The sequence below is a fragment of the Culex quinquefasciatus genome, chromosome 3 (assembly GCF_015732765.1).
Source record: "Culex quinquefasciatus strain JHB chromosome 3, VPISU_Cqui_1.0_pri_paternal, whole genome shotgun sequence".
Taxonomy (NCBI): domain Eukaryota; kingdom Metazoa; phylum Arthropoda; class Insecta; order Diptera; family Culicidae; genus Culex; species Culex quinquefasciatus.
The window spans coordinates 173,307,490-173,325,767 of record NC_051863.1 but is presented as its reverse complement, the minus strand read 5'-3'; the positions used below and the strand labels follow the sequence as shown (position 1 = coordinate 173,325,767).

At 40.3% G+C, this 18,278-nt stretch overlaps 1 protein-coding gene across 11 annotated transcripts in view; it reads right to left on the bottom strand.

Annotated features, from left to right (window-relative positions):
- Nucleotides 1-18,278, bottom strand: part of LOC6044582 (RNA binding protein fox-1 homolog 1) — a 520,873-nt gene that overhangs the window by 361,461 nt on the left and 141,134 nt on the right. Inside the window, exon 1 of one of the 11 annotated variants that reach the window (XM_038261812.1) lies at nucleotides 2,327-3,462. The exons of the other annotated variants lie outside the window; for them this stretch is intronic. Coding sequence (XP_038117740.1) covers nucleotides 2,327-2,338 — 12 coding nt within the window. The 5' untranslated portion in view covers nucleotides 2,339-3,462. Of the gene's footprint in view, nucleotides 1-2,326; nucleotides 3,463-18,278 lie in introns of those variants that run through there. 11 annotated transcript variants of the gene reach the window in all.

Genomic DNA, 18,278 nt, shown 5'->3' with positions numbered 1-18,278 from the left:
ATTTAATTTGAAAATTGTTCAATATATTACAAAATTATTAAAAAAAAAAAACAAAAAAAAAACAATTAAGCAGGGATTCTAGACTTTTCACGACTTTTTGATAAAAAATCACAAATTCCCTACTTTTTCCAGATTTTTTCCAGATTTTGCGAATTTCCGACGTTTTCCCGACTTGAGTGGCCAAATTTAATTATTTTGTTGATTCCTGAAATATTTCAGCCAAAACTTGTTTCTTCTTTTACAACCACTAGATCATTTTGTACAATTTTGAGCCCTTCTAGACAATTGTAGAGCTTGTCAAAATGAACATTTTTATTCTTGAAGAATGAATTTTGGTCAATTCTATCAAAAGTTATGGGCAAAAACGATTTAAAAATGCTCATTTTCAAATTGAGATTAAGTTAAACAAAAAAGACCTCCGAGATATTTTCAGCAAATGTACTCTAAAATGTGTACTTTCGGATGCTTCTAAGAGCGAGGTCAAGCTCCACCACCTTTTCGAGTTAATCACATTACAAAATGGCGTCTTTTTCAACGTATTTTGGCTATAACTTTTGTTTTAAAAGTCCGATTTTTGCTCTCTTGTAAGATAAATGTGTGTTTTGATAAGCTCTACAAATGTTTAGAAGACACCAACTCACTACGACACAAGCCTGAGTTAATAAATTCAAAAAACTCATTTTTTCCATAAACACTTCAACCTAAATTACAAAAATGGCTCTAGAAACTTCCCGTTTGGAGATACAGCTTTGTGTTTTTCAGCAAAGTTGTTTAAGATTGTGTTCTCTATAACTTTTCTGAAGACACTAAAGCGCTATCTCGTCATCCCGCCAAAATAAAAAATTCTGAACCACCCTAAAATTTGGACCACCTTAATGTCCATCATACCAAAAGATGTCCCAATTGACCCTGATCATTTGTCCCGAAGACACCGAAGCTCTAAATCTTAACGTGTGGCCGCTATCAATTTTGTCACGCTAGATTTCGGTTTCGGACCACTGTGCATTGTAATATTTTTTGTTGTTTATGTCCCTCAACTCTGCACACAGCGACATAATTTTTGCAAAGTATTTACAATGGCATATGAAAATGACAAAAAATACGCGAAATAGTTTTTTTTTATTAATGATTCGATTATCCAATGTCCCATACAAATATCGGATAATCGAGTCTCGACTGTACTGCAGATTTCGGCTTCCCAAACACTAATCTAATCTAACACAAACGCAGCCAGTGCGATGAAAGCATGCTGGAAAGTCATGTGATTAGATTACACCCCAAGCACTTTTCTTGTCTGTATTAATAATTGCAGTACATCTGAGTACACGCGAAAATGTATTACAAAAATTAAAGCGGCCAGCCCCACTGCATTGTGTTTACCGCAGAGAGGATTCTGAGAACGGATCACATTTCACAGAATCTACAGGGGAGGAAGGATGCGTGGACATACCGTACCAAACGCTCCGGTAGGTTTACGCTTTCCAAACACGGACGTAAACTTCAAGCACCAATGCTTTACAATTTATCGTAATTCATAGAAATTTCAGACAAAACTTGTTTTTCCTTTGATATTGCACTCTCCGAACACAGATGTGGACTTCAAGTACCCAGAATGCAGATATTGTTTCAGTGGATTCCAACTTTGGATTTGCTACCTCTTCTAAAAACTGCACAATTTTTTCAAGTCTCAAAATGGTCTTCAGTTCACTGTCAGGGATGGGACCTCAAAAAAATCAAGAATTGCAACAAAACGAGAAATGATTCATTCCACCATTTTCGCCAGTTTCCCTTTCTCCCGTCCATCCTTCCCTTTAATAATCCGATTCCTTCGGACCGAGAGCCATTCCACTTTACCGAAAGGGGCCACCACAAAAATTATGCGCCATACCACACCAAAGGAGGAAACCTTGAAAACATATTGCTGCTGCTGCTGCTTTTGATTCCTCTGCCGTCGTCGTTCGGCCATAGCTGTCAATAAAACGGCAACAATCCGGCCGCCGCCGACGATGGCACAAATACTACGAAAAACGCCCTGGTGCTGGTGTGCGTTTTGTGTTTTGCAGCAGCAGGACCAGACCAGCAAAACGGAGTTGGGAGAAAAACATCGAGCTGTGCCTTCTTCTACTGCCAAGGCAGGGGAGGCCACATGCATTAAACACACACAGGATTCTGGGAAAATGGTTCCGGAGTGATCCTGGAGTCTGTCATTTGTTATTCGTTTGTTGATGGTTTTCTGACAGCGATTTGTCAGGTCGATTATACAATCCAAGTAGCAGTACAGGGGGAAAAAAGGATGTTAAAGAGGATGCTGCGCCGTGATTCTCACCGGAAAGTACATCCCCTGGGGATGTAGGAAGTATGCTCCTGAGCCCCACAGTTTGAAGCCTTTCTGGGTAATCCTTGGCGAAAAAGACGAGCTTGTGCTCCTGCTGGTTTGTTCAGCTGCTGTCCGGAAGCTGTTCCGGAACTCCTGAACACTCTTCACTCTAGTGACGCAAAATAAATCACTGAAATTCACTCGCGCGCGATACTTTATGACGAATCAGCGTGTCCTGCCGTTCCCAGGACCTGCTCGGATGTGGTCACTGGCGTGAATAAACTCGTACTGGCAGCACACCAGATCCTGATCCTGGCAGCGGGTTCCCTTGGACCAGACGCACAGCTTCTTCTCCGGGGTCTCTTGCAGTGTTTGCCCGTGGAGGAGGACTTGCTGAACTTGCTCTCCGTGTGTGTTTTTTTTCTTCCCGAGCAGCAGCTTTGACAGACCGAAACTGTCAAACTCGCGTGAGTGACTCTCTCTCTCGCTCTCCCAGGCGCTTGTGAGCGACCCAAAACAAAACACGCGCGCGCCTTCAGCTGGACACTCAGCTCTTGCTCTTCTTCTTTGCTTGGATCTGCCAAAAATCACTCACACCAACTTTTCAAAAGAATTTCCTCTTTTCACAGATAATTTGCTGTCTCCAGGGCTGTTATCAAACGCGCCGCAGACGAGCCAACCCGCACGCACACACTTCTCCGTTACAAGAATCTTCTTTCGCCTTCCTAACCTCCAAAAGCCCGGCTGCTGTGCGTGAGTGTGCGTGTGCAAAATGAAAAATTTACATAAACATTTGCGCACTCTCTTCCCTTCCTCGCTTCTTCCGCTCCCACAAACTTTTGACAGCCGCGAGGAGACTCTTCTTCCTTTCAACTCTCACACACAATCACACGCACGCCCTTTCGCACGCTGATTTCCTCCCAAATTTGACACTTTCCACGAGAAACTAAACGACGAACGAATTCACCTTAACCGACGCGGCTTCTCAAAACTCACTACACTGTGGAAGCCCCTACAAATCTTGGTAACCCTTCGAACGAACCTAACGATTTTCGAACCCAACGCGCAGACGACGATCCGAACTGCGAGGCGGCTGGTGAAGAACTGAAGAGCCCCGACGAGACACTCTTCTGCCGCGTTCAAGTTCAGCCCAGGTTCAGAAGATGCCCCGAACTTTATCTCGCTCTCCAAATCTCGCGGAACACAACGCGCAAGAACGAAAACAGAGAGAATTTAGCGAGAGAACGAGAGGGGAAAAGAGAAAGAAAGAGCGGGAGAGTGAGTGACTGCGCTCGGGAGCCCACGATTTAATGATGGCCGCGACGCGACGCCGCGCGACTGTTTGAAGTTTGACAGTAATCGGGAGCAGTACGGTTAGGGTTACCAACTGCAGGATGCTTGTATGGAAAGTATCTGGCAGTGGGTCAGAGCAGAACTTGAATAACAGTGGCAAATCGTGAGTTAATACATGCAAAATGCTGGAACCTCGTCGAACCAATCTTCGTCCGTAACGCTTGAGTTGAAATCTGGACATTTTTGTTGATCGAAAGGACTCGCACCGGCTACGGATCTGCACAGAACTACCATGGTTGCAACGGGTAACGGGGAATCAGGGTTCATTCCGGAGAGGGAGCCTGAGAAATTGCTACCACATCCAAGGAAGGCAGCAGGCGCGTAAAATATCCAATCCCTGTCCGGGGAAGTAGTGATGTTTTATAATTGGAATTAACCGAGCATAAATCCCATTGCCATATTGTACGCCATTTTGGTTTATACACTCTGGACGATTCTAGTAATCATATCCAGGTTCAGCTACCCCAAATTTGTTAAATCGACCATATTGGCCGCCATCTTAGCGCCATCGGAGCAGATGGGAGTCGAACCCAGGACCATTCGCTTACAAAGCGAACACCGTAACCAGTCAGCCACGGCCGCTCCTATTGCAACCTTCCATCGGATGAGGAAGTAAAATGTCGGCCCCGGCCTTGGTTGTTAGGCCGTTAAGTCATTCCAGGTGTAGGAGTTGTCTCCATGCCATAAGTACAAACAACACACCAAACCAAGCCTATTCCGGAGGAATCGCTGGCGGCGGTTGGACTCGCAATCCAAAGGTCGTCAGTTCAAACACTGGGGTGGAAGGTTCCTTGGAGTAAAAAGAGGTTTGGGTGCTCTCCCCATTCAAGCCTTGGGACCCCTAGGTTCGAGCAGAAACATACAATAGAGACCACAAAAGACCCGGGGGTCGTTAATGTGGATGGTCTGATTTTTTTTTTTTTTTTTTGCCGCCATCTTGAATATCTCACTTTTATTGAGGAATCCGGCTTCGTAACCGCGATATTCGGGTCCAGGACGGTTGGATTTAGTCTAGATCTATCTAAACCTGGCCTGTTACACGGTTTGCCGTTAGACAAATAAAATAGAGCCCGAATTCATGCCTGGTTAAGAAACCCAGAAAAAAACAGTCGATCGAAGAGGCCAAGCCAACACATCTAAAAGGAAAAGAAATAAGTTTTAAAAATTATTTCATGAAATTCACTCGCACTCGATGGTGATTTTTTTTGTTGATGGTAGCTTGTAATTTTACTATCTAGAAATCTTGAACGACTGTTAAATGAATTTTAAATTTCTCATAACATCAAAATTTCAAGAAAATCGGCATTTCAGAACTAAAGAATTTAACATTTTTATATATTTAAAATTTAAAATTTTTGATTTTTTTTAAATTTTATTACTTTAAAATGTTAGGTATACAGAAATCAAGAATTCTCTATAAAGGAGAAAAGCTCGGAACTTAACCTCAAAGGTAAACAACCGAATGAACTTTTTTGACAGGTGTCAGTTCCGGCACTTAGCAATTAAAATAATAATTTTGTTCCGGATGTTCCGTTTCGCATGGACACAAACACTCCTGGTCACGGGGCAAGGACACGGCCACGGGAATGGCCAGGAACAGACACCTACACGGCCAGAGACACGAAAACGGCCAGAAGCACGGGCACGAACACGGGCAGGAGTCCGGACAAGGACACGGCCTAGAGCACGGCCACGGGAACGACCAGGAACAGGCAACTACGTGGTCAGGTGCACGTACACGAACACGGCCAGAAGCACGGACAAGCACACGGGCACTAATACGAAAAAAAACTCGGATTATGACGTTTCGCGTAATCGGAAGCAAATTCAAATTCACGTCACGATTTTCTCTTCTATAGAGGAGAAAATCGTGACGTCAGAAATGAACTCAAATCACTCAAGGTTCATTTTGTGAGTAACTTTAACATTTTGGCCTAGTTTGACAGCTACCTCGTTCCCAGGTTTTCTGTGGGAGAGAAAAGGAGGCGAATACTTTATGAAAATCATACCTGTCAAAATTCCTAGCCTCAAAATTTTGTCGCGAGTTGCTTTTCTCCTCTATTGCTTGAAGATTCATACCCGTGGTGATGGTCATTTGGCAGTAGAGGAGATGAGCAACTAGCGAAAAAAAGTCACTCGCAAAATTAACTTTGAGTGATTTGATTTCATTATTAGCCACTCAATGGGATGAACTGTTTCATTCGTTTTCGTTTTCGTTTTACGGAGCAAGGTGGGGGACGCGGCCTCAAGTCAGTCCAAGTCCGGTTTCTTGTGGAAAAAAGGGTAGTGGCCGAACTAGTATTGCATACCAAATGAACACCACCGGAAGATATAGGGGATCGGGAGGGGGGAGGTGAAAGAAAATTAGTGTTGGTGTGAGTAGTAAGAACTTGGATGACTAGTGCAGTTACGGTAATCTAAGATTAACACTGAATAAAGAAAATCTGAAATTGTGATTCAAAGTAAGAAGGCCCGGAATAAATGAAATTATTAGTTTTTTTGTGTTTTTTTTTTTTTTTTTTTTTGGGAGGGTGATCCAGCCGCACATCGTTGATGTCGAAACCTCTAAACTGGGCCCTCGTCCTGTCACGTCCGTCAGTAGTCTTGTCGTACATTACAACTAGAACCAGATCTGCCAATGAATTAGTACACTTCGACCTAATAAACACTGACGCTGTATGGATCTGCCTCTAGAATAAATGCACAGTTGTGTGTTATTCATAAGTCCAAAATGTTCAATTATTCATATAAGTCCAAATATTCATTTGCGGATAACTACCTAACTTGAATTGAATAAAATTGAGATTTTAAGTAACATATCCGAAAGCTACTCTTATCTCAAATCCCCGACATTTTAATTAATAGCCAAAAAAATCTAGAACGTTTCTTTTAAAACCTGTCTGGCTTCTTAAAAAAAATAGATTAACATTTCAAGTCGTGAATTGAAAAAGAGACGACCATTTGATCGTCAGAATTCCAGTAGATCCTCGATTCGCAACAATGGTCGATACAATCATAATCCGACAGTCGTTAGTTCAACGGATCAACGAATTTAGTCCGATATCATTTCACTATTGATTGATCGAGACTCTATGGAAATTTTCACAAATCAGAATGGTTTTTATGCAACTTGAATGAAAATCACCGATTCTGATAGAATTACTAAATTCACTATTACTAATTTTGTCCCTAAATAACTAAATGCAAAGTATAAACAGTAGATATTTATAGTTAAAATCCTAAATTCTACAAAAACTGATTTTTTAAAAACCTGTATCCTAACATGACACCCACATTAAGATAGGGAAAAATCATATATGTAGCGGTTCATTGTACAAATGTGATATTTCCACTATCGGAGAACCTCCTTGTCTCGATGACAGCTTACCGGTCATCGATTAAGCCCTGAGACTGCGTCAAAGTGGGTTCTCGTAGCATGAAGTGGTGTCCATGTGTAAAAAAGGAAGCTTCAGCAATATACTAAAAACTTCGATTTTAATTCCACATCGGATCAAATCATACTCCTTGCCAAATAAGCATCAAACCTATGATACTCATTATGACAAAGCCCAGGGCCACTCAATGGGATGAACTGTTTCAATGAACAAATGAACGCAATTTCGTGGTGGTTCGGCTTTCTATGGTGGGTGTAGAAATGCAAGAAATTTATGATGTTGAAGAAATTTAAGGAATGTAAGAAATTCAAGAACTAAATGAATTAAAAAACAAGAAATAAAGATCAAGAAATAAACAAAATTTAAAAAATTACGTAATTTCACGAGATGTAAGGATCGCAGTAAGCTATGGTCGCGTCCGGTTTGTTTGATTTTTCGCTCCGCGTTTTTTCGTCTTCTGAGGATTTCCGTCAATTTCTTATCGGCTAGTTCTAAACGAACTTGTGAGTGGCAGTGGACAAGGTGGAGATGGTGGAGATATCCGGGATTCGCGTTGCGTTGCTGCATGTCCGGGAAGACGTCGCTGACCTGGGAAAGAGCCTCAATCGCGCAGATGACGAGGAAATCTTGGCTGATTTGATGCGGCTTGATTGGCGGCTCCTTAGAACTTAGAAGCTGCAGGTTGGGACACAATCTGGCTGTGTCTTTCGAAGATGTTAAGATTTGCTGATTCTTGGTGAGAGCTTTCCATCATTATTTGCTAAATGATTATATTCCCTTATATTATTATACTATAAATTCAATAGCCCTCCTACCCCTTCCTCACTTTCCCATTCCTTAATCCCATTTTGCCCAATTCCACTTCTCCCTAAAAATATAATTATCTGCCAAATTTACACTAACACACCACACCTAACTGATCCGGAGCGTTTGGTACGGTATGTCCACGCATCCTTCCTCCCCTGTTGATTCTGTGGAATGTGATCCGTTCACAGAATCCTCTTTGCGGTAAACACAACGCAGTAGGGCTGGCCGCTTAAATTTTTGTATTACATTTTCGGGTGATCTCGGATGTATTGCAATTATTAATATTGACAAGAAAAGTGCTTGGGGCGTAATCTAATCACAAGACTTTCCAGCATGCTTTCATCGGACTGGCTGCATTTGTGTTAGATTAGATTAGATTAGAATTACGTAATTTCACGAGATGTAAAAATTTAAAAATTTCGAGAAAGTCTAAAATTTCAAGAAAAAGCCCTAATTTAAAAATAATTTAAAAAAAATCAAAATAATCGAAAGATTTTCACATTTGCAGAAGTTTAGAATCCTCAATAATTTCAAGAAATTTTATAAACTCCAAAAATGCAAGGAATTTAAAAAATCAAGAAATTTGAAGAATTCAAGAAATTTTACAAATTTTAGTATTTCATGAAATTCAAAAATTCTAGAAATACAATATTTAAATTAATAAATAATTACAAGTTAAGGAAAATAACGAAATTCAAGAAATTCGCAATTTCTTGAATTTCGTGAAATAAATTATAGAAACTTTATGAATGCGAGAAATTTCATAAATTCTTTAATTGCAAATTAAGCAAAATAACAAAATTCAAGGATTGCAAAAAAAATTAAACAGGTTCAAATTAAAACGCAATAAATTAAATAAACTTTAAAAATTCTGCGAATTCCATAAATCCAAAAGTTAAAACATTTCTCAAACAAAAAATCTCTAACAAAAAAAAAATCAAAAAAAATATATATTGAACATAAAATTTAATAAATTCAAGAATCTCAAGAAAAAGAAACATTCGCCCTTTTAGTCCTGATAAAAAAATATAAAAATTTAAATAACAAGCCATAGTCTTACATTTAAATGAAAAAAGTGTTTTAAAATAAATTTTACACTAGTTCAGTTGTTTTGCAATCATTAGTTTTCAAAAAATCTAAGATCTGACAAAAAACAAAAATTCTATCGAAAAAAAAGATTTTGCATCGAAAATTAATGCATCGATCTTAAGATTTTTTAATAAACCCAAACATGCTAAAAATAATTTAAAATGCAGAAGAATGTATTTTAATTTGATTTCAGCTGGTTGCACTTGAATTTTCATTGAAATTTTGAAGTTTATTGTAAAAATATTTTTTTTGCCCCCTGATTTTTCGGGCCAATTTTGAAGGGGGGCCTAAGAAAAATAAAAATTAAAAAATGCAAAAAAACCTCAGAAATTTTAAAATTGCAAGAAAATTAGGAAATTAAAGAAATTCAAAAAAATCAGAAATTCAAGAAACTCTGGAAAAGTGAAAAAACATCACAGCAAAAAAAAAAAATTCAACAATCTATGTTTATAAATTCTACACTATTTACTAACGAAAAAGGGGTGCGGATGTTATTTCAAACCAATGTTGCAATTTTAGGCATTTGCATTTAATATAATTTGTAAAAAAAACAGCGAGTTTTAACTCACCCCCACAAAACGCTTCCCCATCGTGTCAAACCGTCGTCTTCTGCGCCGCACCTGATTCAAATGCCTTTGCCCAAATCACCGGCCAGCTGCAGGGAATGTAAAGTCAGGTTCTCTCGCTTGTTCTCGCCGACGACAACAATTGAAATCTATTCCGGTCGGTTTTGGCAAGGCGTGTGTCGCCCCCCGGGACATGGCAAAGGGATAAAATTTATCGTTTTCCGGTCCGTTGAACGGGCAGCTACTTTCCGAGTGTGTTTTTGGGTTAATCAGGAAGGATAATCGAGGGACAACACTATTTTTAGAATCAACTAAGACAAATTATGCCAGTTTGAGAATGTTTAAGGTGTTACAAATTTGGGCGAGTGCAGTTCCACAAGCTTGATCCGTCACAAAAGCGAAACGTTCCTCCGCCTTCGAGGGAGCTTTCAGGGGGGTGGCAAATTGCATTCGCACCGTCCCGCTAGCTGCACACTTCCGGCAGAGCTTCGCGTAATCGCTTATCGCCGGAACCCGAGCAGCAGCGTCGTCCCTGTTCATCGCGCACAAAATCGCATTACAATCTGGCGCGTCCCACCATGGATGCTGGCCCGGTCCTGGTCCACGCGATTAGAACGATGTTCGGAGGTGCGATTTTTTAATAATGACGACGACGGTCCTGCTGGTCCTCTGGGGGAGGATTTGTCCACTTTGGTTCGCGCACACAAGGGCCTCGGATAAATTGGATTTGGAAGGGCAAATTGTTCGCATAAATTTAGGTGGAGGTGCGTGCGTGTGTGTGTTTGGTTGGGTGGCCAGCTTTTGGTTCGCCGGAGTGGTGGTCCAACGATGGCAATTAATTTCGTAGCCCAGTGTCCGGTCAGTTCTCGTCATTCGACGGAGTCGTGGCCGGGTTCGCTGCGTTGGTATTAAACAGGTTAATTCGTCTGAACCCCAGAGGGAAGGGCTGAAAATCGTGTCCCGAGGGTTGGAGTCGTAGTCGTTGTCGTCCGTTCCGTGTCACGTCAGCTTATGGTCCGGATTAAATTGAATTTTGTGGTTTATTTTCGGGAAGCGAAAATTTTGAGCTAAAAGTGAAGCAAACGGGGAAAACTCGTTTAACAAGCTGTGAATGAAGCGATTGAGAGCCATCACCTGAGTTTGTGAAGAACATTGACCACAGCACCACGCCACAAGCCCTTCCAAAAAGTTAGTCTCGAACCAGCAGAACCTAAGAAGAAGAAAACGACTCACCCAAATCTCCCGGTCGAGCAGGACCCACTCGTCTTTGAGCTCCTGCTGGATGGCCAGGTTCCGGAAAAAGTCGTTCGTGTTGCTGCTCTCCTGCAGGAACACGGCCAACGGTGACAACGCCATGCCGGTATACTTTTCCGCCAGGTTTCTTTCTTCTCTCTAGTACAACTTGGAAAGAAAATCTTCACTACTTTTTCTCTTAAAATTTCTACTTTTCAACACTTAAAAACTCGTTAAAACCAAAAATCTAACAAACGACACTGATGGGTGGGGGCAAACACGCACAATCTGGAACCTCCGGAAACCTGGCGGCCGCCGGAACCACTTTTTCTCTCTCTTGACTAGAGGACGCCTCGCAGCAAACTGACCACCTTCCCCACCTCCGAGACTTGAAGCATGCAAAACTAACGGTAAAAATATTCATGCAACTTACGAAAACACAACACGCGTAACTGTTCATTAACGGTTTTTGTTCGCGTCCACTTCGGCCACTTGACCGACCACTCGCGGTCCGCGCCAGATAACGGGATTTTTCTCGGCCTCGCGACGCGCATGCATCATTCACGAGCAAAAAAACGAAGAACAATGAACTGACTGACCGGCGCTGACGTCAGGCGCGACTTGACGAAAGAGAGAGAAAACGTCTGGCGCGTCGTTTGAAAAGGGCGTGCAGGAATGTTGAAAGATGATACCAAACACCAGATCAGATTAAAACGACGCAAAATGTAGTTCGAGATGGTCAGTGATGTTTTTAAAACAATATCTTTGTCAATGATTTCATTATTGTGCTCAAATGCGTCAGAGAACGCGATGCTTTACTGACAAAAATGCTGATGCGTCCTTTTCAAAGTTTGGACCTGGTATCGGCGCGCGCATTTTTTACGGAAGTGTTGTCAGTTTTTCGAAAGCTGTTTTGAAAAAGGCGCCAAAGTTTAAAAGTTGCGAAAGCTTGCTATGGGGTCGTTCGAAAGTAGCGTAGCTTATCTTTGGCTAAACTTTTAGTTTTATTTCGAAATATTTTTATGTTGCTAATTTTCAGGATTGTTTCAAGCAAAACAATTTAAAATGGACAAATGTCGAAGGATAAACAAAGTGTCTAACCTGCTCATGCCAACCATTTCTGACCACTTTTTTTATTTATTTTAATGCATAAAAATAAATTGACAAAAACAAATACAATAGTTGGAATGACCTGTCAGGTAGAATTAGAGACCCTAAATAGGGAGACTGGTCTAAGTTTGCTAAATCGATCTGGCAATGTATGTTTTGGGCTTGGCAACACTGGTAAGTTTTGCCGGGCGTAAAGGCAAATGCTCATTTGGATACGTCAAACTCGTGTCTGTTTGGGTACGTCAAATTCACTTCGACCAGTCTCCCTCTTTAGGATCTCTACATAGAATACTTTCTGTGAAAAAAGGCCGGGAAGTATTTTTTTCTTGATTTTTTTTAAGTTGACAGTTCGGTTTGAGCGAGTGTGACAGTGCATGCGCTTGAGGTTTTTGGGAGAAAAAAATAAAAAGATTCAAAATCTAAAATCTGGAGTTTTTTTTTTTTTGAAAAAGGTCCAATTAACCAAATTTTCAGTTTTTGCTTTTAAGGTGTTTTTAAATACACTTGACCTGGGTCGAACGGAGAGAATCTTCTGTCTCATTTTACACGCTATCTTGCGAGTACTCCTTTCTGCTCTCACAACCGCAAGCTTATGGAGGTGGCTCTTACTGACAGCGGCTCGACATCCTCTCCGCTTGCATAAGCATCTGACGCGGTTTCAAAAACACCCAAAAAGCAAAAACTGGAAATTTGGTTTGGTGGACCTTTTCAAAAAAACTCCAGAAATAAAAATTCAATAGGTGAAATATACTCATTCTAAGCCTAATAAGCGGTCGTGTTTGAATGATGCTGGATAATCTGGATTGTTCCATGAAATTTGCTAAAACCAAGTACACCAACGAGTAGAGCAACTTTTTGTGAACATTTCTGTTTATTTTCACTTTTATTAAAAGTTATGCTATTTCTTTTACAAGCATTTGAAAAAAATATTTCCCAAATGCATTCGAATCTGTCGAGTGCATTGGGACACGCCCATTTTCCTATTTTCTGCTGAGTTCTTTTTTCTTCCAGCTCTCTGCTTAGCGCTGCCAAAATTGATGAAATTTCAAGCGAACACTCACGAAAAGTAGCATTTATAGTGAAAGTTTCCTGGCAGCACTGGCTCACTCCAACAGGCGCTGCTGGTGGTGTTGGTGGCCACCCTTTGTTCTTTATTTGCCTTCGCTTCTCGCTCGGTTTTCTTCAGCCTTCGATTGGAATGGGTCGTCAAAAGTCAAATGTCAAAAGACTTGGCGCGGTTGTTTTTTCAATGGCGCTTGATTATTATTTACATGTTTCGGGATTATTTTTCAAGTGAGTGACTAAATAATGTTCAAAAGAACATGTTGCCGTTAGTTGGAAGCAATTTTATATCTTAAGCGTTTGAAAACGTTAGTCAGTTGCAAAGTAACCGCCGACCTTACAAGTCGCATTATCAACGCCAGTCCGCAGTTTGTGTGCGCGTCGCCGCTTTTTTTAAAATGTGCACCGTAGACAAAAACAGTGTGGTTCTGGATTTTTGTCAACTCCATACCCAACCAAGCCCGAAGCTTGTAAAAAAATCCTCGCAGACCTTCAAGTAAACCAAGAAAACTTGCGAGGATTGCAATTATGCAATAGAAGAAGAATAGCCGTGTTGCAGTTCGCCGACTCAGCTGTGGCCTCGTCCATCATCGACAAACCTCTGGTATATCAGGGTTGCAAAATCCCGATTTACCTGGACAACAACGCTACGGAAGTTCGTGTGCTTGACCTACCTCTAGGCATAAGCAATGACGACGTAGTAAAAGTGATGAGTAAATACGGCGAAATTTTGACCATCACCAACGACCGCTGGATTAACTTCTTCCCAGGAATGGAGTTCGGACCCTGCGGATGTTGATGAAACAGCCAACGCCGAAATCAATCACTGTAAATAATGCTGCTGCAACAGTGACGATTAAAGGCAAAAAAAACGCTTTGCAAACTCAAAGCAAAGAACAAAAAATGCGCGGATTCAACTAAAAAGGTGAACCAAAAAAGCAGTACACCACCAATTGAATCTGAGCCAAGTAGCAGCAGCAGCAACAGTAAAAGCAACAACAGTAAACCAGAACAAAATGCAATGGAAACAAATGAAATTGACGAAGAAGACAACGATGGATTCGAGACCGTGCTTTCTAAGCACACTCGCAAAACCCGGAAGCGCTTACAAGCATATTTGGACGCGGATGACGAATTGACAACAAAACGAAGAGAGATGGCTGAAGAAGAAACAACAGATGAAGAAGACGAAGATGTCATAAAAGCAAAATATTATAGGAATAAGTGTTATGAGATAACTGTTAAATCCCTGGAGGAAGAGGACGAAGATAAAATTGAAGAACTTGATAATTTAAGATCAAAATTTTCCGCTAAATATTTGAAACGTAGACAGAAATCTTTAGAAAAAGCATGGTAACAATAATTGAAATATAGCCAGACAAGTGATTTAAAACTCTGTAACCTTTCCTCTTCCACTATTCACCTTGAAGAGATGAATGCACAATGGTGTAAAGTCTCTATAATAAAAAAAAAAAAAAAAACGTTAGCGCAAGTGAAAAGATATTTATGGCGACATTCGTTGAGAAGTTAACCTCACATCTTGCGTGTGGATGTGTGTCTCGCAAAATAGAAATTATGATCAAAAGTGCATTAAATTTGATCTTTTTGGCCAGTAAATTACATACATTTGCGTGCTTACTCGAGGCGGTGCTGTTGCTGGTATGTTTATGGCCTAAAAAGTATTTTTGGAGGTTTGATCGAGCATCAAACTCTTCATATGACGAAGATAGGTGTTTGATTAGAAAGGGTATATTTCCCCTAATCAAAGAATTGTAAAATTTAAGAGTTCAAAAATTGAAAATTAAAAAAAAAAGAAATAACAAATATATGAAATTTTGTTTTTAAATTGCTGAACAATAAATTCTTCCATTCACTTAAAGAGTAGGGAAAAGATATTCAAATTTATATGGGGAAAATTATGTTTTCGCAAAAATTCCAGAAACTATTGTCCGTTTTTTTCGAAGGTACACGCTGCGCGGAACTTCAGAATGTGCCGCAGACACTGTGCAACTGAGGGAGATAGTAAATAAATTAAATTCTTAGATTCATAAATTCTTCAAACAAAACATAACTCTAGAATACAAAAATTATTCTAATTCAGAGAAAGATAGAAAATTCTTGATTGGATTGGATATATTTACGACGACTTCGGGCCATAGAGTACCGTCATCTGAGGCGAATCGACACACATGGGGGGAATTGGGACAGCTGTTTTAGCAATGTTGCAGTTTAATATTTTGATATTTTAGAGTTGTTTCGGGTATACCACATTTAGAGCAATAATATGTGTACATCGATTTCCAAATTAGAAGCTTTTAACTGCTCTAAAATGTGCTGTCCCTATTCAGACTGTAGTCCTGATTCGCCCTAGATAAAGGTACAAACTGTTTCATATTTTGAAATTTCTAAATTTTTGTTTATTGTTAATTTGATGTTGGTTAACCACGGTAAACGCAAAAAATTGAATAACAAGCCATAATTACAACATTTGAATGAAAAAAGTGTTTTAAAATGTATTTACACTAGTTCAGTTGTTTAATAATCAGTTGTTTTTTTCAAGTAAGATTGCACGAAAACAAAAATAATATCTCGCTTACTTTTTCAAAAGGTCGTATGTACAAAGCAGCTGAAAACTGCAATGATTTTTGTCGAAATGCATCAATTATCTTATTGGACATAACATCCAAAGTGTCAACTACGGCTTATTGATGAAGTTCACTGGTGCTGAACCAGGGAGGAAGTTTCAGAATCATTTTCAGAATTTTGTTCTTAATCCTCTGGAAATTTGTCTATAAATTAACAGTTTATTCTTGAGACAAAGTCTAGAATTCCTGTTTATAAGTGCAGCATACGTGTACTTGGTACACACTTTGTAAAAGCACTTCTACGAAACGCCAAAACACACAACTTCCGGAGCTTCCGAAAGGTTATGTAGACTGCAACACCTGGTCGCCCCTTTCCCCTGAAGTGCTACGTCATTTGTGGATGGCGCCTTATTTGATTTCAGTTGAAAACGATTTTTTTTGAAACTGTAATCAGCAGATTTGCATACCATTCGGCGCACATCAAAATTTGAAGGCAGATTGGAAAGCTTCTTCATTGTTATGCTTGTTACGCTCACGGTGAAGCTTTCACTAGTGACCGCTAGGTGGCAGCATGGGATGTGTTGCGAAACCTTTCAATGATCTACGAGCTTGTACCAGTCGCCGCTAGGCGGACGCTCACATGTGAAAGCTTTTTTTAGATCACATTGGGAAAGCTTTCCGAAGTTGGTGTGAGCTTTCTGTGAAACATTTCTCTAGGGGAAAGCGGGTTGAAATAGGCATGATTTTTACGCTCAGTTTTAATTTTTCATGTTGGATCATCAATTTTTTAACTTGATAAATGTTGTTATGAATTTATATAAAACTTCAGTTTGACGCAAAACTCAGTTATTTTATTACTATCCCTGTCCATATTCGACCAAATAAGGTAATTAATGCATACGGCTTCACAGCCCCAAACCAGCAAAACCCACTTGACATTTCCGCAACCCCCCCAAAGCCACAAGAACTTTTCCAGTCACGATTTGTCGCCTCTCACTGCCGCCATAATCAATCATCGACGACGACGACGGCAATATCTGGTTGCTTTGGCCAAGTTTGTTCACCCCCCCCTTCCGATGTTATTTATTTCGCCAATTTCACACCCCCCAAAAACAGATCTCGCCATTCGTCACTTTTGTGTTGGGACAAACGCGCTTCTGTTTAATACTTTCACTTTCGGTTGATGAAATTTTAATCACATTTACGGGGCAAAAGTTTGCGAGAGTTTTGTTTGAGTTGTTTGTGCGAGAGTTTGCCATAATAATAAAAGCCAAATTAGGTGAGATTCACTGTTGTTGTTGGTCTTGTTATTCTTGTCCTGGCACTTCCCGGAAGAAGAAGAAGGAAATTGAACCTTGCGGTGGACGGATCGGTTTTTTGGCCCGAAGTAGGCATACTATATTATTTTGCGCCCCAACCCACATTTTTTTCCCTCTCCCAAAAAAGGTCACCCAAAGGAACATGAAAGGAAAGATTTGGTAATCTTGCTATTTAGCAGTTGGGTGGATTTACCTACTTCTCGTTTAGGGGTTCCTAAAGCTAGCAGGGACAAACTTGTGTTTGGGTGATGGAATGTCCATTATCGATGAGCGGAGATTTTTGGTCTAAAAACGCAAACAGAGCGGGTTTGGCGGGTTGCTATAAAAAAGTGACACATGGACGCCATTATGGCAATGCTTTAAATCTTTGTTGAAGTGGATGTGTGTAGCAAAATGGTACAGTTGTATTAACTGCATGCCATCAAAATGTGACAGATGAACGCCATTATGGCACCCTCGCGCAAATCATCGCATTTTCTGGAATTTTGCAGCAAAAACTGCGTATTCAACGTTAAATCCTAGAAGTCAAATCGATGACAATTTCCTGAAATTCACTTTCACTTGAACCTTCGTTCATCGCACTCTGGTCCCAAAATGCGTTTCGCAAACATGATTTGTTTTTCTTATTTGGTCTATCACCAAAGAAGAAGAAAAAAAAATTTCTGTCCCCAAATAATCCGGACCTTTTCGGCGTGAACAATCCTTCCTTTGAAATATTCCTTGAACTTTCTTATTGGATTGACTCCGCCGACGGCCCTCTTCCAAAGGGGGAGAGCGTACGGGGGGAGGCGACACCCAAAGAAAAGTTATGAACAGCAATTTCTCGCAGTGCACTTTTCGACAGCTGGCAGCACTGGCTTTATGAATTATTGATGAAGATTTCGCCGCGTGTGCAAGGCGATAAATGTACCAGCAGCAGTTGTAGTGAAAGAAATTCACTGCAATCGGACAATCGAGAAATAAGATAAAGATGGCATAAAAAAAAGGATAAGACTGTCAACTTGGTGATGGAAAAATTGGTTTAACTGGGTTTATTGAAACTCAGATGGTGCAGAAATGGAGCAAGGATTCAATTTGTGTTGAGGTTTCCCTTTATCTGGCCCCGCAGTACTTTGTAGCTTCAATTGAATGAAGGTTGATTGAAAAATACGACCGAAAGTGTGGTACATTAGCCCTTTATGAAATACAAGTATTTTGACGTTTGGTGATAGTTTTGCCATAATTTTTGAAACGAATTTCAAAGGGTCTAACAGATTGAGTAAAAAGAAATAAGTGCATTTTCCCGGCAGATATTTATGCGAAAGATGAACACATTCTGGCTCTTTCAAATTCGTCCCCTCTCAAGAATTCTAAGCTTTTCTTTTCACAGCATCACCCCGAGGGACCCGACAACCCACGCAAAACTTTCAATTGACTTTATGAATTTATGACGAGGTGAAACT